Here is a 22845-nt window from a genome sequence, read left to right as displayed (position 1 = left end):
GACACCTCCAAGTCAACACTTCAATGTGGCACCAATCATAGGTCCACTGAGCACTTGTTACGTGCCAGATGCAGGTTCTCTCATGTAGTTCTCACATACCCTACCTTACCTCGAGGTAGATTATCTCCGTCTCTTACTGTCCCATTTTAAAACTCAGCACACTGATGTTGCGCTAGGACGACTTCCCCAATGTGACATTGCGGCCAGTGGCAAGACCAAGACATAGACCGTGAGTGTCCCTCCGGACCTCAGACTTAAACTTCACATGATGCCATCCATCTCTTGCCCATGAATGATCCCCAGAGGTCGAGGTCACGGCTTCCGTGTGCAATATACAATAACAAAGAGAATCAATGTCTGTTTTGCACAGGAAAGCTACAAGGCAAGTCTTTGGACAATTAAGGCGTTGCATGCTAGCTTTCGTTATTATTTTGGTAAATCTCAAAGGTCACAGTTTTCTTCCCTGACATGACTAGTTAGATGGAAAATTAATCCAAAAGTCACATGAGCTGTGTCCACACACATGGTTGTGTCCATACAAATTCTATGATCTATTCGATGTTGAGAAATATAAGGACCATTTTTACTTTTAAGTCAATAAAAACTCTTTCTGTTTTGCCCCCACCAAGTCATATTTAATCATGCCGCTTTGGTTAGAGTAGTTTTTTAAATTAATGTAATATATCATATACAAAATACAAGTGCAGATAGAAAGCACATCATTTCTGTGAGAAACTAAGTCTTTCAAACCAGCGTAAGAGACAGACACTGGCCTCTGCATAGGTTAGGGCTGTTCAGCGACAGGTACACCAGGTAAATGACCGCCCTCTCAACCAGTCTTAGCATCCTCCTGGCAAGGCTGTAACTGAGAGAGGCTGACCATCAGCCCCCCCCCCCCCCCCATATCTGGCATTTTCCTTTCACTTCCATCCACAGATGTTAAAGAGAAGGAGGAAGGGAACGAATGCTGGGAATCAGAAGACAGTCACCGCGAATTCACACTATGTGACTGAGGCAAGTCCTTCCCCTGCCTGGCCTCTGGCTCTTCACCCATAAGATAAAGGGGTTGAGTCATTTATTGAGGAACTACTATGTACGTCTTCAGAGAGCTCATGATCCAACTAACTCACTGATGAAAAATGAAACACGATGTGACAGGGTATTTTAATGGTGATATGGTCAAGAGTCAATTGGGATTGAACTGAGAATAACTCTATCTTCCCAATGGGTGGCTGTAGACTTGTTCACGCTCGACCCTGATGGACAGCTGGAGTTCCCCGGATGAAAGGGGCATGTGGGGAATATAGAAATAGGGTCAAAGAAGGGACACAGCGAACATCACGGGCATCAGAGATCCTACGAGATGCTGGGGATGGCTTGGTTCCCATGTGGGGAGGGCACCCACAGTAGAAGTAAGAGCGTATACAGGGGACTTTTATGTAGAGCCAACAAGCTTAGACAATACACTAACTGATTTTAACATTAAAAGCTCATGTTAGAACTTTCATACAGCTCAATAGATAACCTCTAAGTTTGAGGTTGCTTCCGACAATCTTTGGACAAAGGAAATCAAATGTATCAAGTTGGTGTTCCTACCAACCCCCACCCCCAGCAGCCTATTACGTCAGAATAACCTCAGGGAAAAAGGATTGTAAACTGATGAAGACCTCAACCTAGCTTTCATGTTTAAATGTCTAGGAAAGGAAGCAATTGCCTCCAATATCATCTTCAGCGAACATTATCCTTTAATTAGCAAAATGCTGAGGGACAGAACTCTGCCAGGGAATTCTCAGAGTTTTTCTAATATCACTTTGTAATGAAACAAACAGATGACCCAAGATGATTTAATTACACTGGTAGGTCAGTATAGGAGCACAGAAAGATGTGTGATGGTATAGGATAAGGTCCCAGTGTGAAATAATAAATTACGCCACACGCCATGTGTGAAAGGTCAGCAGTTCTTCACAGACTGAAAGAATTTTCCATTAACAAAAGAAATGACAGGGGCAGCTCAGTCAATTAAGTGTCCGACTCTTGGTTTCAGCTCAGGTCATGATCTCAGGGTTGTGGGATCGAGCCCCACGTCAGGCTCTGTGCTGAGCTGAGTGTGGAGCCTGCTTGGGATTCTCTCTCTCTGCTCCTCCCTACTCATGCTCTCTCTCTCTCAAAAATGAATGAATGAATGAATGAATGAATGAATGAAATGAATGACATTCTCAGCCCCAGTGGAGCAACAGCTCTGTTGGTCATGGGTCAGAAAGACACCCTGAATGGCACAGGCCCCATCTAAGGTAATATGTGAGCAGACGTGAAGCACACACAGGCAGGTAAGGTGTGCACAGAACCAGGATTCTATACTCTCACCTTGGCATGTCTCCTCCCCTGGGAGGCTGGAGGCAGAAGGCATCCCGTATCTCCTGGAGACCATCAGCGTACAGGGACGATCCAGCCGCCACACTGACGTCAGTGTTGATGGCCAGCCTGTGCCCTCTGCCATATCTAGCCCCGCCACACAGCAGACACCACTCTCTCTTACAGAATAAGAGCCTTGGATCCCAGAGACACTTTGCTCCAAGAAAGGAAAATTCAAGTAAGAATATATTTGTGTGAGGGGTGCCTGGGTGGTGCAGTCGGTTAAGTGTCTGACTCTGTTTCAGCTCAGGTCATGATCTCAGGGTCGTGAGATCGAGCCCCACCTTGGGCTCCGCGCTGGGCGTGTTGCCTGCTTAAGATTCTGTCTCTCCCTCTGCCCCTCCTCCCCACTCTATCTCAAATAAATAAATAAATCTTTTAAAAAAATAATGAGGTAAGATTTAAAACATATATATATATAATTGTGTGACAGAGAAACAGCTCAGTACGTGTAGACATAGAAATCCAGTGGGATAGAAGGAGGGCATCAGTATTGAATCTCTGCAGCACGAATGATAAACGCTCCTGATATGATGTGAAAACTGGAAACCTGGATGAAACGAATGAACAGTTAATATGATTAGGGCAAAAGTGTGTGTGTGTGTGTGTGTGTGTGTGTGTGTGTCTGTGTGTGTCTGTGTGTGTGTCTGTGTGTGTATCCATACAGGACAGACAGGTAAGTCACAGATGATAGGGACGTGATAAACAGATGAGAGAAAAGATAGACACGCACATGCATAATACATACATGCATGATAGATGGGCACATATAAATTATTGATACATAGATAATGCACACACATGCTAGATGAAAGATAGATGATAGATACATAGATGATAGATACATAGATGATAGATAGAGATGATAGAATTTTTTTTCCAAAACTGGGACTTCAAGAAAAAAAACCACCTTCATGTAAGATTAGAGACAATTTCCCTTCATTGTTTTCCTAAGTCAATATTAGTATTGTAAATCACCATTTAATTTAAAATGGGAGAGAAACAAATTTTCAAGTTAATTCCTAGTTGGCGAGGTTATGATTTAAACTACTCTAATCTGTGACTCATGTTAGTCTAAAGAAAAATCAGGCTTTTATAAGCAATAAATGAGTCCTATACCTTTTTTGTAATATTGGTATTACGGTGGTTTAAATGAAGTCCGGTAAGCCATATATAAGTTCCTAGGTGTGATGCCCAGAATACTTAGCAATGTGATGGTATTATAGTGCCTAACAGTTACTGCTCACATGAATTCTCTGAGAGCGATCACTTAAAACTGGAGGAAGCCAAGGGGGGCAGGGCGAAACTTCTATCCCAATTTTGTGCATTAAAATGGAACAGACTCCAAAAATGTTTATCTGACGTGTGACGAGAATGCCTGTCTTTTTTTTTTTTAAGATTTTATTTATTTGCTTGAGAGAGAGAGAGAGAGAGCAAGCAGGAGCAGGGGGAGTGGCAGAGGGAGAAGCAGACTCCCCACTGAGTCCCACACGGGACTCAATCCCAAGACCCTGAGACCATGACCTGAGCCGAAGGCAGATGCTTCACCCACTGAGCCCTCCAGGTGCCCCCAGAATGCCTGTGTCTTAAAAGAATTTTTCTATTGTTTATTATTTAATTGCCTGACAATTTAACACATGATCATAATACAAGATTTGGAAAGGAAAGGAGGGAACGAGGAACAAACAGAAATTATCCATAGTCCCTACCCAGGTACAACTACTGTTAACCTGTCAGTGCTTTCTTCCAGCTCCTTCCTGTGTGCTGCCGTTCTGTTGTTTGTTTATAGTCTTGCTGCTGAGAAGGTGGCCTTTGGTTTAAGTCAGCACGAGTCCAAGGGAAGTTCCGGCAACCACGGAAGCGCTCTGTATCTGTCTGAAACAGACACTGCTAAACTCACATTCTCCCCTGCTAACGCCACTGACTTACACTGATCATTGAATGTATTTAAATGGAAGCTTAGGGGCGCCTGGGTGGCTTGGCCAGTTCAGCGTCTGGCTCTTGATTTCAGCTCTGGTCGTGAGATCGAGCCCTGCATTGGGTTCCAGGCTCAGCATGGAGTCTGCTTGGGATTCTCTCTCCCTCTGCCCTTCCCCCCTCCAACTAAATAAAACAAAAAACATAAAAAAAAAAAAAAAAAACTTCATGAAGCTTAAAAGCCACAAGTGGTTGGTAGCTGCTATTTTGAACAGGCACAGCCTAATTTTACTCCTTTATGGTCTTTTTCTCTCTTCTTCCCTTTAAGATCTCGTCTGTATATATGGATTCCACAGTTTTGCTACAAACTGTCCAGGAATGAGTATCTTCTTATTCTTCTGCTTGAGAAGCATCGTGGTTTTCTACGAGAAATATTAAGTAATGGCCTCAGGAAACTTGGTGACGTTGTTACCAAGTTAGACGTTATCTTGAAACACGTGAAGTTGTGCAGTTTCTGAAAGGCAAGTTTAAAGTTACCTAGTGGCCAGAAAAACAATTTACACGGATGAATGGAGGAGCAACACTTCAAGGGTCCTAATCATTCCTTGTGGGCAGGCTGTTTCCTTTCTAGAGTGTAAATAAAAGTGTCTGCATTTTACAAAAAAATTACATATATAATTATATATATTATATTATATATTATTGTATATTATACACACACACATACACATATATATACACACATGGAAATGGCCAATACGTATTCAGATAAATACCATAATGTGAGCGTACCTATGTCTGAGAAGGCTAAAACTTTTGCTGTATACAAGCTCTTTTTGAAAGAAATATTTTAAATATACATATATGTGTATGTGTGTGTGTGTGTACATATACATATAAGTTTTGTTATTATTGGGATCAGAATGAAAGTCTTACCAATTACCGGAAGTAAGGATCAAGATCGAGAACAGGTGGGAGCACCTGGGAGGCTCATTCGGTTGAGCATCCGATTCTTGGTTTCAGCTCATCCCAGGATCCTGGGATTGAGCCCCGAATCAGGCTCTCTGCCCCACGGGGAGTCTGCTGGTCTCTCTCTCCTTCTGCCCCTCCCCCTGCTCGTACTCTCTCTCAAAGATAAATAAAGAAACCTTTAAAAAAAAAAACAGATCAAGATACAGATACAGACATAGTGAAGAGAAGGGCCATATGCACCCCAATGTTCATAGCAGCATTGTCCACAATAGCTAAATCGTGGAAGGAGCCGAGATGCCCTTCAACAGATGACTGGATTAAGAAGTTGTGGTCCATATATACAATGGAATATTACTCAGCCATCAGAAAGAACGAGTTCTCAACATTTGCTGCAACATGGACGGCACTGGAGGAGATAATGTTAAGTGAAATAAGTGAAATAAGTCAAGCAGAGAAAGACAATTATCATATGGTTTCTCTCATCTATGGAACATAAGAACTAGGAAGATCGGTAGGAGAAGAAAGGGATAAAGAAAGGGGGGTAATCAGAAGGGGGAATGAAGCATGAGAGACTATGGACTATGAGAAACAAACTGAGGGCTTCAGAGGGGAGGGGGGTGGGGGAATGGGATAGACCGGTGATGGGTAGTAAGGAGGGCACATATTGCATGGTGCACTGGGTGTTATACGCAACTAATGAATCATCGAACTTTACATCAAAAACCAGGGATGTACTGTATGGTGACTAAGATAATATAATAATATTATTATAATAAAAAAAAAACAGATCAAGAACAGGTAAGAGAAGTGAACTGAAAGGAAATATGCAATTAGGGTTTGGGATCTGTATGGTTTCCTTTCAACCATGTAAATACTTCTCCGTGGATAATCATGAATCAGCAGGACCAGCACAAAGCTGACACAGCCTGCTAGACACAACGCCGTTAGCAACTTGACGTTTATAAACTCTTGCGACACGCAGAGTACGAAAGGCTGGCAGGCCCCAGGGCTAACAAAGTCACACCTGAGCCTCACAGAGACTGTCCCTCCCTTGCAGCCAGTACCGAGAGATGACGGACCTCATGGTAAGGTTGCACAACCTATCCCTCCAGAAGCTTCCGGAGTCTGATCTGCTTCCAGGAAGGGCCAGGCCAGCATCAGTTGGCTCTGAGACAGCACCTTAGTCCTCCAGCTACTCCAGTTACACAGTCACTGCCCTGAATTTCAACAGTAAGCGATCTGGTAACTTCTATGTTGAACACTTGTATTCAGATCCTCTGCCCCTTTCCGGAAGTCTGACTTCTGGCATGCCACGTAATGCCCTGCACCTGAGACTCCTGAGCAGTTCAATCAGGATGAGGATGTCTTCCCCAGGCCCTTGCGACTATCAGATGAGATAAAAAATGCCAAGCCCCTCACACAGCATAATGCTTGGTGAACCCTGGAGCCACAGTACATTATAACTATCGTGATTAGAATTTATTCCGTCTAGAGGCTGCAAAGAGTCCACCTACACACCTGATGGTGTCGGAAATGAGGCGATATGGAGGGGTGGGGACTGTGACAAACTAGGAAGTCTATGTTCTAACCAAGTGCAGTCTACTTCCAAAATGCATACGAGGTACTGGCCAAATAAAAATGCATGTGATCGTTGGCCTGCAGTCTTCCCATCTGTGACCACTGGCATTGTACCAGGAGCTCAAGATAATTTAAGCCAAATTATAATGGTCAGTTATGAAGTTCTGTAGACATATTCTCAAATTTGAGGACACACGTTCATAGACATTAATAAATTAAACAAGAAAAGAAAAGAGCCCTGTTCCTGATAATATAACCTCAAAAAAGACACAAAAGGGACCTTACAATAATGAATGACTGTATCAATGTATTCCAATTAGGTAGCAGTAAATTATGAGCTTCATGGGCAGGAAGATGCATATGGGCTCTCCATGTAGTTAAAAATTCCATTGTGTTCTAATTACCCATTTAATTCCTTGAATACCAATGTGCAATTAACATTACAAATAATCAAGGTTAAAAATATAATTAATGCAAGTGTGATTTAGTTATAATTAAACTAATTACACAGATATGTAGCATAATAAGGGACTTGCAGGCCATTAAGGAGATGTAAATGTATTCTTTCTTTCAAGAACAGCTATTTGAATTTCATTTTCCAATTAGTTTACAAATGATGGGATGGAATTATGAACAAGAGTCAGGCTTCCAGGGATGAGGAAAATAGACCATATATTTTTTGCTCGCTTTTGAAATTCGGATTCTTTTGTCTATATGTACTAGTAAATACAGAAGTTAGGGAAACACACACACACACACACACACACACACACACGTGCACGCACGCACGCACGCACGCCATCCAAGCAACAAAAACACACCTTCTTCCTTTTCAATTGCAGGGAAAATCAACAGCATGGTAACTTGAGAGACCTTTCATTCCATACACGTGATTCCCTTTCAGAGTCTTCTCCAGGATCACACATACCTTAAACACTCACCCAACTGATCAGTTCTATTTCCTGCTGTTGAACAGCATAGCTCCAAATACTGGTGTTTTTATCAACTGATGCAGACCAACCAAAGTATAATTGTATTCTCTGCCCACAGACACAGCAATTACAACAGTAAAGAGCCAACACAGACTGGGATGCCAGGTGGTTCGGTCAGTTAAGCGTCCCAACTCTTGGTTTCGGCTCATGATCTCAGGGTGGTGAGATTGAGCCCCACATTGGGCTCCCTGCTCACCTTGGAGTCTGGTTGGGATTCTCTCCTCTTCTCCCTCTCCTTCAGCCCCTCCTGCTCATGCTGTCTCTCCCTCTGTCTCTCTCTCTTTCACTCAAATAAATATCAAATCCTTTAAAAAAAAGTCAGCTCAGACAGCATAGCAGGTAACATGTAGCATTTGGAGTGGGGCATGTTTTCAAGACTCCAACATCTTCATTTAAGTGAGGAAAGCAAATATTTCTATTTTTTTAAATAAAGATTTTATTTATTTATTTGAAAGAGAGTGAGAGATAGAGAGAGAGAGCACACACAGGGGGAGAGGGAGAGAGAGAAGCAAGCTCCCCGCTAAGCAGGGAGCCTGAGGTGGGGCTTGATCCCAGGACCCTGAGATCATGACCTGAGCTGAAAGCAGACACTTAAAGGACTAAGCCACCCAGGCACCCAAGGAAAGCAAATATTCCTTAAATGAGAAGCCCATGCCTGTTACTGGACAAGGTGGCTTTTATAGGAGCTCTCAGCACATTCCATAAGCCTGTGAGTTATCCTTCCTAGTACACAGGGGAGGAAACCAGACAAGTGGGAAATGGGAGAGGCAGGAAAACGGAGATCATAAGAGGGAAAGGGGAAAACCAGGCATGAAGAAAACTCGGTGATGTATTCTACATCCATTAGAATGAAACCAGGATGGCATTACCAACAGCAAATCAACCCTAATTTTCCCCACCTCTGAGGATGGCCGCAAACTGATTATCTGGAAAAATGGGTAAATAAAAATGGTAATTAAAAAGCATTCTTGTCTCATTTTTAATATGAACTATATACTCTGGGTAATCAAATAAAATGTGGTGAAAGCAACTCTGTATAAAATTATCCCAGCCAGTCCATGAAAACTAAAGATAAGAGTTGGAATATCAGGGGTGCCTGGGTGGCTCAGTCGTTAAGCATCTGCCTTCGGCTCAGGTCATGATCCCAGGGTCCTGGGATCAAGCCCAGTGTCGGGCTCCCTGATCAGTGGGAAGTCTGCCTCTCCCTCTCCCTCTGCTTGTGTTCCCTCTCTCGCTGTGTCTCTCTCTATCAAAAAAAATCTTAAAAAAAAAAGAGTTGGAATATCACTACCTTGTACTCCCCATGGGATGAATGCATTAACCTCAGCACGAGGCATCAGTTTACATCCACATGTTGTACGCCTAGAACCAACACAACATCGCACGTCAATCATATTCAGTAATAAATAAATAAATACAGAGTGATGTGCCCCTGAGGACAGTAAACAGCACGACCTCCTACTGACTCAACGCCTAAGTCAGGTACTTTAACTACATGATAAAGTGAAAAACATGTTTAAATATGAGCCTGAGCCTGATTAAGCCTCTGGATCCAGCTGCACCTGGCAAGAAAGAGGACAGAGAAGCATGTGAAACTTCACCTCGATACTCAACCAGCAAAGCCTATAGACAGCTCTCTTTCCAAGTCCAATGGCACAGGATCAATATGTGGATTGTAAGGAAAAGGAAGAGGTGGAGAGAGACCTGTAGACTGAGAGACGTGAAAGTCGGATCAAGTGTTTACAAATGGCATCTAGGGACTACCTCGGGTGATAAAGCCGTACAGAATCTTCTAGAAGAAAGAGGTAGTAATTGGAATGGGCACACACAGTGGTTCTGGGTTAGCAGTCAAAATTCTATTAATTGGCCTGAGTCCTGGTTCGAAAAATGTTGCTCTTATAATAATATACTAAGCTATATTAAAAAAAAAAATCAGGGGCACTTGGGTGACTTAGTCGGTTAAGCACCCAACTCTTTGATTCTGGCTCAGGTCATGATCTCGGAGTTGTGAGATCGAGCCATGCAGGGGGTCTGCACTTAGCAGGGAGTCTGCTTGAGATTCTCTCTCTCCATCCATGCCTCCCCCTTTTCCTTCCCTCTCTTGAAAAAAAAAAAAAAAAAGTCAGGCTAGGAGTTACCCTTGAACAGGGGAAGGGCTTAAGGGGTACCAGTCTTGTTCTCTTTCTGAGCTAGGTACAGATTATAAAAGTGTATTCACTTTGTAAAAATTCATTGAGATCTTCCTTTCTATTTGTAACGTATACTTCAATGAAAAGTTTCTTAAAGGGAAATTTTTAAAAATATTAAACCAAGAAACACAAGCTTTAGAGTATCAGAAATGCTCTTCTATGAAATTTCCTGAAATATTAACTCAAAATTATGTACGTCATTTAGAGGACAGTGACAGCAATAATACCACTTTTTACATTTTCAGGATGAAGCTAGAGCCAGACAAAGAAGCATATTTATAGACTTAATGATTTGATAATTTAGAGACAGACTTTAAAAACCACTCAAATCAAGAAGTTAGAATTAGTTATAAGTTTAAAGTAAAAATTTTTAATTAAGTAAATAGGGGCACCTGGGTGGCTCCATCGTTAAGCATCTGCCTTCGGTTCAGGTCATGGTCCGAGGGTCCTGGGATCGAGCCCCGCATCAGGCTCCCTGCTCCATGGGGAGCCTGCTTCTCCCTCTCCCACTCCCCCTGCTTGTGTTCCCTCTCTTACTGTCTCTCTCTCAGTCAAATAAATAAATAAAATCTTAAAAAAATAAAAAAAGTAAATAGGTCTTTAAGAAAACATAGTCAAAATTACAATAAAAATTAAAAATAGGAATCATTTAACAGGACGGTTAGAAAATGGAGTTTTCAACAGCAAGCTAGTTTTTCTTGTGAATCATAAATTTAAAATGCTACATAAAATTTAACAAATAAAAGAAGATTTGCATCCGTGACAAAATTAAGCTTACTGCAGAAAGGTAAGGAAAGATCAATAATCAAAAATCTTTCATTTATGACATAAATACGTCAAAAGAAGAACTACAAAATATTCATGTGTATGAATGTTAAAATGATAAATTTAAGATTTGCCTTAAAGAACTTTAAATAAAATTGCAAAATACTAACAAGATAATAAATAATATGTACATGGTTTTCAAACCATCACATTTAGTACAACAGAAATACCAGCACTCCAGTTAGCAACAGATGCACTTCCATTTCATATTATTTTGAGAGTTCTTGGATAATTCAAGGTTTGCAGAAGAGAAGATGCAGAATAAAAATTTCAGTTCTTTCCAAATTAATCTATAAATGCAATATACCATCAATGGAAATTGTGGACACGATGTTTTACACATCTTCCTGTACATGCAAAAACTGATGAATGGATTTTATTTGCTTCATCCAAGGCTATGTAGTGAATGTCTAGAAAAGAAAAACACCCTCGAACATCTCCGGGCATCAGAAACAAGGAGAACGCTAGAGCAGGATCTCAAGCCACAGCCTGCTGGCTTTTGGATCTGAGTGACAGGGCAGCTAGGAGGCTGGCCGCTGCATGACTGAACGCACTCATCATGGGGGCGTAACAAGGACTGAATGCACTCCGGTGTGATGAAGAGGCAGCGGAACCAGGTCCAGTGTGGTAGTCGGGGCTACAGCACGGCCCCACCCCTCCTGCAAGAGGCTGAGAGAAGCGGCTGGGAACTTAGGGCACGAGAAAGCCCCTCATCCTCCAGGCTGGTCAGCAGCACAGCCCCCGGGAAAACCTGTGCCGTGACTGGAAATGGGATAGTCCCCCTACAGCTGCAGGCTGGGACCCCAAGCCCGTCAACACAGCCCTGGCTCTGCCCGGGAGAGCCGGGGCATCAAGAGTGGAAGGCACCACCAAATTGATGGATAGAGGGTGACACAGAGGAAAAGAGAGAGCAAAGCAAAACACACAAACCCACTGACTTGTGAGGTCAGCTAGCAGCGTCCCGAGCCATGAGAAAATCTGACGAGAAGAAATTCAAAGAAACCAAACAATTAAGAGATTAAATACCTCCTGATGGAGACAATTTCATCTGGATGAATCGATCTAAAAAAGATATGCCAGGACTCGGTAAAGAAAACTGTAAAGTATAATTAAATGGTATTTTGTAGGGGCGCCTGGGTGGCTCAGGTGGTTAAGCATCTGCCTTCGGTTCAGATCATGATCCCAGGGTCCCGGGATCAAGCCCCGCATCGGGCTCCCTGCTCAGTGGGGAGTCTGCTTCTCCCTCTGCCCCTTCCCCCCTACTCCTGCTCTCATTCTCTCTCAAATAATTTCAAATAAATAAATAACATATTTTAAAAATAAATAAATAAATGATATTTGTAAATTACCTAAAAAATGTCTATATATATTATAGTCATGTTAAAGGCAAACAATTTCATCAAGATCTCAATTTCCTCAAATTATAGTATAAACGTGATGCAATCCCAATCAAAATGTAAATATTGTGACATTTTTATAGAGAGAGGTAAAACGATCCTAAAGATAATATATAATAAAGGTCCCCAAAGAGTTCAAACAATTCTGAAAACCAAGAACTTGGAAGACAGACAGGCAGTGCCGCCCCGTGGGATGTGTTACGAAGTGAGAGAAATCAAGGCAGACAGCCCCAGCATATCTGAGGATTCGCTCTCTACAGAAGTGCTTCCAACTGATGGACGAGAAGACACCTTGGTGAGAAAATGGCATTAAGCAAATCGGAACTCAGGATAGAAAAAAAATCAAGGAGCACCTGGGTGGCTCGGTCAGTTGAGCATCAGACTCTTGATTTCGGCTCAGGTCACGATCTCAGGGTCCTGGGATCGAGCCCCTCAGCCAGCACTGCACTCAGCAGGGAGCCTGCTTGAGATTCTCTCCCTCCCTCTCCCTCTGCCCCTCCCTGCTCTCTCTCTCTCTCAAAATAATAAATAAATATATTTGAAAAAAAAGGAAAACAGCAAATTGTATTTCTACCACACAGTGTATCTAAATATAAACTCCCTGCAGAAAGAGAAGAATTTCTTAAGATTCAAAGAATAAGAAATAGCAAAGGAAAAAAATGATAAATTGGCTTCATCAAAACTGCAAACATCTACACACACAAACTTATAAAACAAAGTGAAAATTCAAGGCACCACCGAAAGATAATTCTTAAAACACATCAAACATGTAAAAGATTAGTTTCCGGTTGGTGGGAACGCAGTACTGGAAAACAGTACAGAGCGTCTGCAAAATGGCCCAGCAATTGCACTACTGGGTATTTACCCAAAGTTTACAAAAGTACTGATCGAAAGGGACACGTGCACCCCAATGTTTATAGCAGCAATGTCCACAATAGCCAAACTATGGAAAAAGGTCAAATGTCCATCGACTGATGAATAAAGACGTATGTGTGTGTCTGTGTATATATACACACACCCAATGTATATATGTGATATATATAATGAAATACTTCTCAGCCATCAAAAAGAATGAAATCTTGCCATTTGCAATGACGAGGATGGAATTAGAGGGTACTATGCTAAGCGAAATAAGTCAGAGAAAGTCAAATATATGATTTCACTCATATGTGGAATTTAAGAAACAAAACAGATGAACATAGGGGAAGGGAAAGAAAAATAAAATAAGTTGAAATCAGAGAGGAAGACAAACCATAAGAGACTCTTAACTTTAAAGAACAAACTGAGGGTAGCTGGAGGGCTGGGGTAACTGGGGGATGGGCATTAAGGACGGCACGTGTTGGGATGAGCACAGGGTGTTATATGTCAGTGATGAATCACTAAATTCTACTCCTGAAACCAATATTACACTATATGTTAACTAACTTGAATTTAAATAAAATTTTTTAAATTAAAATTTTAAAAATAATAAAAATTAATATTAAAAAAGATTAATTTCCAGTTGAATGTATGAAAAACTCTTACGTTAATGAGTAACAAAAAGACAGACAACCTTATAGAGAAAAGGACAAAGGGCATGACAGGCAATTAGCAGGAAGGAAGCCTACCGAACAAATAAATGTGGGAAAAGCACTCAAGTTCATGAATAATCAAGGAAGTGCAAATTAATTTAACAATGAGATTTCATACCCACCAGATTTAATTAAAGCAATAACTGTTATTGAAGGGGATTAGGAGATGCTCGTGGAATAATGTCAATGAGGTATACCAAATAAAAGATCCTTGTATTCTCTGATTTTAAAATATGCATCTCTCCACACAACCACCACATTTAATCACCCACACTTCACACACAGATAATAGATAAAATTAGATAGAGGGGCGCCTGGGTGGCTCAGCTGGTTAAGCACCTGCCTTCAGCTCAGGTCATGATCTCAGGGTCAAGCCCCACATATCAGGCTCCCTGCTCAGCGGAGAGCCTGCTTCTCCCTCTCCCTCTGCCTCTCCCCTGCTCATGCTCGCACTCTCTCTCTCTCTCAAATAAATATATAAAATCTTTTGAAAAGTTAGATATATACACACAGATATGAATGTATGTCTAAATTACACTAGCAGGAGACATGTAAATATGAACGCTGCATTTTAGGAGTCCAACAAAACCTCCCAATGCCTGGCACATCATAGAAGGACGGTAAGTTATTTGTCGATGCAAAGAACTAGCTAATTCATGGGTGATTTTAGTATTTTTGAACACCGTTTTTCCATGACTCTATTTGAACCCATACCTACAAATCTCATGCACACTATTTCCAGGCGCGCTTAGGAGTGACGGTGACCCCAGCGGACAGGCTATGAAATCAACCATGGTACTTAGACGGGAGCGATTTACAGAAGGACCTTCCGAGGACATGGTTTTCCTTATGTAAGTTGAGCAACAGACACCCGAAATCTATTATCCACATTGTCAAGTTGCAATGAATTCGCTGCAGTGGAAAAAAAAAGACACACGCCAGGGGCCTTGTAATCCGGTAAGGAGAGGAAGAAGTGTGCGTAGATGGGGCCGTGGAAACATCCATATTGGGACGCCCATGACGGCACACGGAGGGCCTGCCTGGAAAGAGCCCTAACCTTGCAAGTGTGAGGTTTTAGTTAGTGCGATGGGGGCAAGTCGGCTCCTCGGGCAAACTTAAAGCAAGAAGCAAGCATCCAATCCAGCCCCCAGAGAGGTTTAGAACCAGGAACCTCCTTCTTAGGAGAGACAAGAACCACTAAGGGTCTTGACCAGAGCAGGGACCGAGAAGTCAGCGCTTTAAGCGACTCGATGACCACACCTCTGATGGCACCCACACCCCCGGGGACGTGTCCCCAAGTCAGCAGTGTGGCTCAGAAGGAACCAGAGAATGGAGTGACGTGCACCCTAACAGGCTGCATTAGGAGTGACGCTTGGGGATAAAACTCTGTGGGGTTGCCCACAGAGCCGCCATGGGACCTGGTGGCCTCAGGCAGCCTGTGAAATGCAGAGCACCCAGCACCTTGCATGGTCTTTGCAGTGAGGGGAATAGAGGTCTTCCCTGCTCCCCCAAATGCCACTGTCTGGATTTTCATACATTCACTCTCCCCAGCCCAAAGCTGTTAATGACCTGAAAGAGGGGGTCTGGGTGGTAAAAGAGGGAAACCATGTAGCCCCCAGGGGCTGCCGTCCCATGCATGGGAGTGTTTGGAGCTGGATCTGTTGGTAAAGCAAGAAGACCAGCCCCTGGCCATTTCCCGCTCACCTGCATCAGCGGCCAGACACCTCGAGTCCACCCGGGGCCACAAAGAGGTCAGCCCCGCCTGCTTTCTGCCAACAGGTCCCTGACCCTGTGGCCAGACGTAGGGAGCTTATCTCATCGGCTCTGGAGGCTCTTCCCTGTCTGAGGAGGAGCTAACTGGAGGGTAAGTCTGGAGGAAGTGGCATCTCAGACTCCAGGCACAGAACTGCGGGGGCGCGGCTGTCCACAGGCAGCAAGAACGACCCCGTCTGGATTTACCCTGTGGGAGTCCTGACGACGGCGCGTCCTGAGGTCGGAGGGGCGTCCCCGTTCAGCATCTTGAATGTGGTGCTCTTCCCGGCCCCGTTGGGCCCCAGGAGCCCAAAGCACTGACAGGAGAGAAGAAGCAGGAGAGCATCCTCTAAGTCGCAGCAGGGAGCATTGACTTCCAGCCGGCTCGGAGCCAACATTTCTGGCTTCCGGGCCTCGCAGACCTTTAAAACCACACGACTGTACAAAGCACTCTGATCGTGGCGTCTGAGCAGTGTGACCATATTGACAATCACCTACGATGAGTGAATCCGTGTAAGGAACGCTCCCAAGGGTGAGAAGTGAATGCCAGGTACCAGGGATCTTGCTGAGATCTCCCGTCCAGTGGGGGCCTGTCCCAACCAGGTCCTAACTGTGTCCCTTTGTAGAGGATGCTAGTTTTTGGAACTCACATCATTGCAATCATTATCCCCTTGACACCACTGCATAGTGTGATGTACGTTCTAGGGGCACCGGGGTGGCTCAGTCGGTTAAGCATCCGAATCTTGGTTGTGGCTCAGGTCATGATCTCAGGTCGTGAGATTGAGGCCCGAGTCAGGCTCCACGCTCAATGGGGAATCTGCTTAAGATTCTCTCTCTCAATTTTTTTTTCTCTCTCTCATAAATAAATAGATAAACAAACAAATAAATAAATGAAATCTTCAAAAAATAAAGTACATTCTAAAAATATTCTCCCCACTCCCCCTCCTCTTGTCCCCACCCCCAACTCAGACTCTGGGCTGATTCTGACATTAGTTAAGAAAAGAACTATTAGCTCTAAACTCTGACACTCAGCATCAAGTCAACATTTTTGGGGGGTGTTTTTTCGTTCAATGTTGTTTTATATTCCATGTGAAAAATGGCCTTCTTGCTGTCTTTTCTAGACCTAGGCTTTACCTGCCAGTATATTCTTAGCCAGAGATTCTGTGGGAGAGACTGAGTCTGTGTGGTCCTTAAAATCTCCTTCCAAGTCCTCTGTTTTCCGGTGGCATCAGCTGGCTTTCTGTCTATTCACTTCAGCTGACTTCCCTGCTCCTTGAATCTTGGAAAAGTGCCTGGTCTGGCTTTCCTGGCACTGGCCCTACCGAAACACCCCAGGGAATCTGTACCTCTGGATGACAGGAGCTTCCCTGCTCTGCCACCTGCTTTCGCAGCCATGCTTCCCCCATCCCACACAAGGACCCCGCTGCCATTTTTGGACAGCAAGAAGGCAGTACCGCTCGTGCGCTTTTAACCTCACCCAGCCTTGGGGCAGCGCGCACGCCATTACCTAACACGCCACGGGATCATGGTCTTCCATTTCCTACCCAGGTGTTCATTCCTAGAGGGACAGGGACATATCTCAGTCATCTCTGTCTCTTCCACTGGCTCTTGCAAAGCACTTTACATCTGAGTATTTAAACCAGGTTCACAAAAAGTTCAGCAAACAGAACTCAAATGTGACACCTCGGATCATCTCAGATCCCTGGAGCGTCTCCCTTCTGCAGTGCTCCCAGTTTTTCTCTTACCCTTCAGCTCACAACCACCGCGACAGGGAGCAGCAAAACTAAAAATGGCTTGAACTGGAGGTAGGACACATGGTTTAGTATGAGCCAAAGGTTGCAGGGTTAGTCTTTGGGCTGAGTGGCCAATAGTAGCCACAAAAACCCTCCTTCCTAGCATACTGTCCTCTTCGGCCACAGACCACAGCGCAGCACGTAAGGACATTCCTGGATCAGCTTAGACTGGTCCCCAGGCTTCTCTTTCCCTCGGAATACTCCTCACTGAACACCTGCTCTCCGCTCACAGTGCGGCATGGCTGCCAGTCACGTCACCATGTCACCCGCCTCGAGCTTCTCAAGAGCTGGGAACAATATGAATGCAAGGTCCCGCTCTTATTTTTAACAGTTAATTAAAAGTAATCACCTTCAGAGTTGATTTCTTTTTATGCAATTAAGCACAAATCAGGAACAATTTGCATGGCTTTTTATCAGTTCTGATTAAACATTTCTATAAGAATTAATGCCATGTCTATAAAAAAATAATAATTCTGAGCTATTCCTTTGATGTGAGTGCTCTTTCCCTTTCCCAAGGAACATTCTACTAGATGGGCTTAATTGGCCATTTAAAAAATACAGAAGTCCAAGTAAGAGTTAGAAGAGGTTCCCTGAATTAATTGGATTGATAAAATATTTGCCCTCAATAAAATGTCACCCCATAGGCCAAACAATGATTAAAACTCTTCAATCACATGAAATTTTTTAAAATGACGAAACAGAATAAACCCCATCCATCAATCAGCAAAGTTTTCGCTGGGGAAAGAGCCGATAGACTCCCTACTCAGATTCTATGTCTAGTGATTTTTGCAGAAATTCCAGAAATCTGAAAGCTTTTGGCTCCGATCGCAGATATTCTAAGCCTAACACAAGCAGATGCAGTTAGAGATACACAGGTTTGTAACAGAAAGGGGTACAAATAGAAGGTCCTTACCTCTCCTCTTCGTATGCCCAAACTAATATCTCGTACAGCAATGGTCCTCTTGAAGAAGCTTCCATAGCTTTTACTAAGGTTGTATAACACGAGAAGGTCTTCACTGGTTCTTCCTTTCAACACTCTGATTTGCTCTTTTTCCACATCTACGTCCTTGGAAGACGTGACTGTGCCTTGGATGGCAGACTGACCCCTGGAAGATGAAGTGAGAGTTCATTCACACCTGGGAACTGGCCGTGGAAGAATCAAAAGAGACTGAAAGGTCAGAGACCTGTCGAAACAGAAGATATGGTCTGGAGCCTGCACTGTCAGCTCTGGTCCATACACCCTACTTCTGCCATCATGATTAATAATGAGAAAGAGTCTGGGGAGCCTAGGTGGCTCAGTCGATGAAGCGGATGACTCTTGGTTTCGGCTCAGGTCGTGATCTTGTGGTCATGAGATCGAGCCCTCCATCGGGCTCTGTGCTCAGGGTGGAGTCTACTTCAGATTCTCTCTCTCCCTCTCCCTCCAGCTCTCGCACTCTCTCTCTCAAATAAATAAATAAAATCTTTAAGAAAAAATAACAAGCAAGAGTCCACGTTCATCCCCGAATGTGAAGGAAACGTTGATGTTCCTTAAAGACAGCAAAGTGGACAAATGCCCAACTAGAGATGCTTCTCAATTTTATGAACAATAAAGCCACTCCAGACTTCTGTGCAAGGCGGAAAAAGATTGTATCACAAGATTATTACACGGAGTCATCTTGTCTAAGCACTCTTAGCAGATAGGTCACTTAAATAAAGTGCATTGTACATAAGAGAGCCTAAACATGGTAGTTACATGAACATGTTGGATTGCGAAAGAGGATCGTACAGCAAGTACTTCGCACAACACCGTGCATGATGGATTTAATAAGTATTTGTCGGGTGAATACAAATTTAATTTCAATTCAAATTTGTTTGCTCTAAATCTGAGCTGCTCCCTTTTCAATCTTCCTTATGATTTTCAACCTGGCACATTTTAATTTTAAGTAAATTTCAATTTCCCCCATAAAGTATAACATGCCAACATTTCAGTCACTAAATTGGCACAGCCCATGGAGTTAACATTGTATCAAAATCAACTTCCTGGTTTTGCCAATGTGATATTGTCATGTAATATACGACCAAGTTATCATGGTATCATTGGGAGAAGCTGACTGAAGGGTACACAGGGACTCTGCATGAATTCTGCAATTTCTTGTGACCTTAAGCTATTTTGAGATAAAGAGGCATTTAAAATAAAATATCCACTGTCAACTCCCAGTGCCCTAGGTCTTTTCCCTGCATTATTTTTTCTGTGCCTGAAATCACCATTGAACAACTACAGAATCTGTTCAACACACAAACTAGAAGACGAGAGAACACAGCTAGCCACTCAGACGTACATATTACAAGACGCCATTCCTATAACATTCAAACGCACGAGAAACAAATCACAAAAAAACAAGATTGGTGGAAAATTATAGAAATCAGTACTCCAAGATCATATCAGCACAGGAATGCTCTGGAATGCTTGGATTTTGTATTGGGAACAAGGATTACACTGTGGATTTGAAATGTATTACTTAGGCTATGTGGGAACTTAATGTATTTTTTAAGACTTATTTTTTTATTTATTTAAGGAGGGGGAAGGGCAGAGGGAGAGGGAGAGAGAGAGAATCTCAAGCAGACTCTGTGCAGCTCGCAGGGCCCAACGTGGAGCTAAATCTCAGAACCCTGAGATCATGCACGACCTGAGCCGAAACCAACAGCCAGATGCTCAACTAGCTGTACCACCCAGGTGCCCCTGAACTTAAATTTTTAAATTAATAAAATACCAACCAGAGAGGGAGGCAAACCATAAGAGACTCTTACTCTTAGGAAACAAACTGAGGGTTGCTGGAGGGGACTGGGGTGGGGGGATTGGGAGGCTGGGTGATGGACATTGGGGAGGGTATGTGTTGTGGTGAGAGCTGGGTGCTGCGTACCTGCACCCCTGAAACAAATAATACATTATATGTTAATTTAAATTTTTTTTTAATTTAAGAAAGAAAAACTAAAGAAAAATAAATAATTAAAAAATTAAAATAAAAAAAAAAACATAATGGTTTTTAATGTGTTTAAAAAAAAAAAAAAGAACAAGAAGAGTGGTTATGGGGGCGCCTGAGTAGCTCAGTTGTTAAGCATCTGCCTTCAGCTCAGGTCATGATCCCAGGGTCCTGGGATCGAGCCCCGCATTGGGCTCCCTGCTCCGTGGGGAGCCTGCTTCTCCCTCTCACATTCCCCCTGCTGGTGTTCCCACTTTGGCTGTGTCTCTCTCTGTGTCAAATAAATAATAAATAAAATCTTAAAAAACAAAACAGCAACAGTGGTTATGTCCAGAGTGGTTAATGGAACACGGTCAACGGAGATGCTGACAGCACTCTGTCTGGGAGAACGGAACCTGGGTATGTTCAGTGTGTGAAAATGAATCCAATTTCACGCTTTTCTGTTGGGTGGTTGCTTCCCCCTCTTCTGGCAGGCGTGCACCTGGACCCTTCAGCTGGCCTGGCCTCCCGCTGTCCTTTTCTGACTCGAAGAGGAGAGAGCGAGCCCTTTCTTCCTCCCGTTTCCGAGACCCATGCCCAGGCTCCCCCATCAGCAGTTCCGACCCTTCCCTCACTGGGAGCACCTGGGGGGCTTTACAGGTCCCCCCTCAGGCTCATCCCCAGAGTTTCTGATCTCAGGGTTCCAGGTGGGGCGGGGGTGGGAAAGTGTATCCGCTTACATCTCCAGTCATTCCAGCGGGCACCGGACAGCAGCCTGATGTCTTGTCATTGGCCACCTCACAGCCCAACACACAGTGCCCCCAGCTGTGCTCAGAAATGCGCCACTTGGCCACCCTTCCACTGAACAGCACAAAGCCAGCGTCTACACTACAGAGGAAGGAGATGCCCGCACACCAGAGAGCCCAAATGCCCAAGGGCAGCAGAAAAATGCTTCCCGGGCAGCCTGCCTGCTCGCACCCAGCCAGCACCTCGGGCACCCAGGGCCAGGTCAGCTCCAGACCCCAGGGAGTAGGCAAGAACGCCCCCAAACGCCCTCAGCCTGCCTGGTGTTGGGCCAGGGCTCAGGTTCTCATGGAGATTTGGATTCTGAGCAGACAAGCAAAGACCAGCAGCAGACACAGTTCAGGGCCACTGCCTGGGACGGGGTGGGGGGGCGCAGACACTATCGCTCCCAGATGCAGGGGGCGGCATCTTCCCATCTGCTTGCACGACTCAACTATGCCAGCGCACGGTATTCCCCGCGGGAAGGGACAGACGGTCAAGCAGGGCAGAGCGACGCATAAACACTACAAAACCACACTGTGGCCGCAGCAGAGAGAGACAGGCCAAGACGGGAAGGCTGGGAAGGCATCAGGCCAGCCCTGGGAGGTGGGGAGCAGCACGAGGTGGGTGCTGGAGTTGGGGGAGGTCAGTCCTGCCAGAGGCCCCGACTGAGCAGATGACCAGAGGCCAATGTCACCCGTGGGGGTCAAGGGAGGGTCACAGAGAACGTCACTGTGCATGACGTGCCTGATTTGAGGGGGCCTGGCTAAGAAGCTTGCAGTTCCTTGTTTTGGCAATGATTAGTGACCCGGTCAGATGTGGATTTTTTTTTTTTTTATGGATTTTTTTTTTATTTATTTGACAAAGAGTGAGAGAGAGCGAGCACAAGCAGGGGGGAGCAGCAGAGGCAGAGGGAGAAGCAGACTCCCCGCTGAACAGGGACCCCTGACGTGGGGCTCGATCCCAGGACCCCTGGGTCATGACCTGAGCTGAAGGCAGACGCTTCACCGACTGAGCCGCCCAGGCACACCCCCAGATGTGGATTTATACGTTAATTTAGCGAGACGGTCACTGTAGTAGTCACCCATAAGGAGGTGGCAGGCAACTAGTGTGTCAGTCACTGCCCCGAGGCCCCCACACTGACAAAGGACAAGAAATACTGATAATGCACTGTGCATAGCAAAGGCATTATTCTAAAATATGGTTGAATGTATGGTCCGCCAAGTAAGACAGGGAGTCTTCGCTTTTAAAAAGAAATCTTATGCTCCCAGAGAGAATGGGGCACCCTGAAATCCGCCCAAGTGGATTGTACGGTCTAGGTTTTAAAACAGATTAAACTCGTGAGGGCCGATCACGGAACCAATCCTGTTTGAAAGGCCCTCAGGATTCTCTTCCAAATTCAGTCAGACACTGGAAATCTCCAGACTCCAGAGGGATTGTGGCCAATTCAAGGGAGCTTTGGGATTTATACTCAATGCGGCTCGCTGCTCTAGCACACTCAAAGGAATTCTAAAGGGAGCACGTCATGAAATGACTGACAGGAACAATTCTATGAAGGCATCACCACAAAATATTCACAATGTGTCCGCGATCCTTAACAGGTTCTCTAGTGACACAGACCTAATTAGTAATTTCTCCATAAAGGATCCGTCTCGGAGTTGAATTTAGAGAGACACGTGCAGCTTGGTCTTAGAAAGACCAAGATGATGGACGGGGGCCACG

General features: G+C 44.2%; 1 protein-coding gene across 1 annotated transcript in view; it reads right to left on the bottom strand.

The window, feature by feature from the left end:
* ABCA13 (ATP binding cassette subfamily A member 13) overlaps nucleotides 1-22845 on the bottom strand; it is a 368906-nt gene that overhangs the window by 66132 nt on the left and 279929 nt on the right. Inside the window, exons 54-55 of the mRNA XM_087861234.1 lie at nucleotides 18312-18504; nucleotides 15813-15922 (exon numbers count right to left, since the gene is read on the bottom strand). Coding sequence (XP_087717360.1) covers nucleotides 15813-15922; nucleotides 18312-18504 — 303 coding nt within the window. The remainder of the gene's footprint in view (nucleotides 1-15812; nucleotides 15923-18311; nucleotides 18505-22845) is intronic.

The sequence above is a fragment of the Ursus americanus genome, chromosome 3 (assembly GCF_024610735.1).
Source record: "Ursus americanus isolate L20-20 chromosome 3, mUrsAme1.1.p, whole genome shotgun sequence".
NCBI classification, from domain to species: Eukaryota; Metazoa; Chordata; class Mammalia; order Carnivora; family Ursidae; genus Ursus; species Ursus americanus.
The sequence above is the reverse complement of the archived record's forward strand: the minus strand, read 5'-3'. Positions and strand labels throughout refer to the sequence as shown.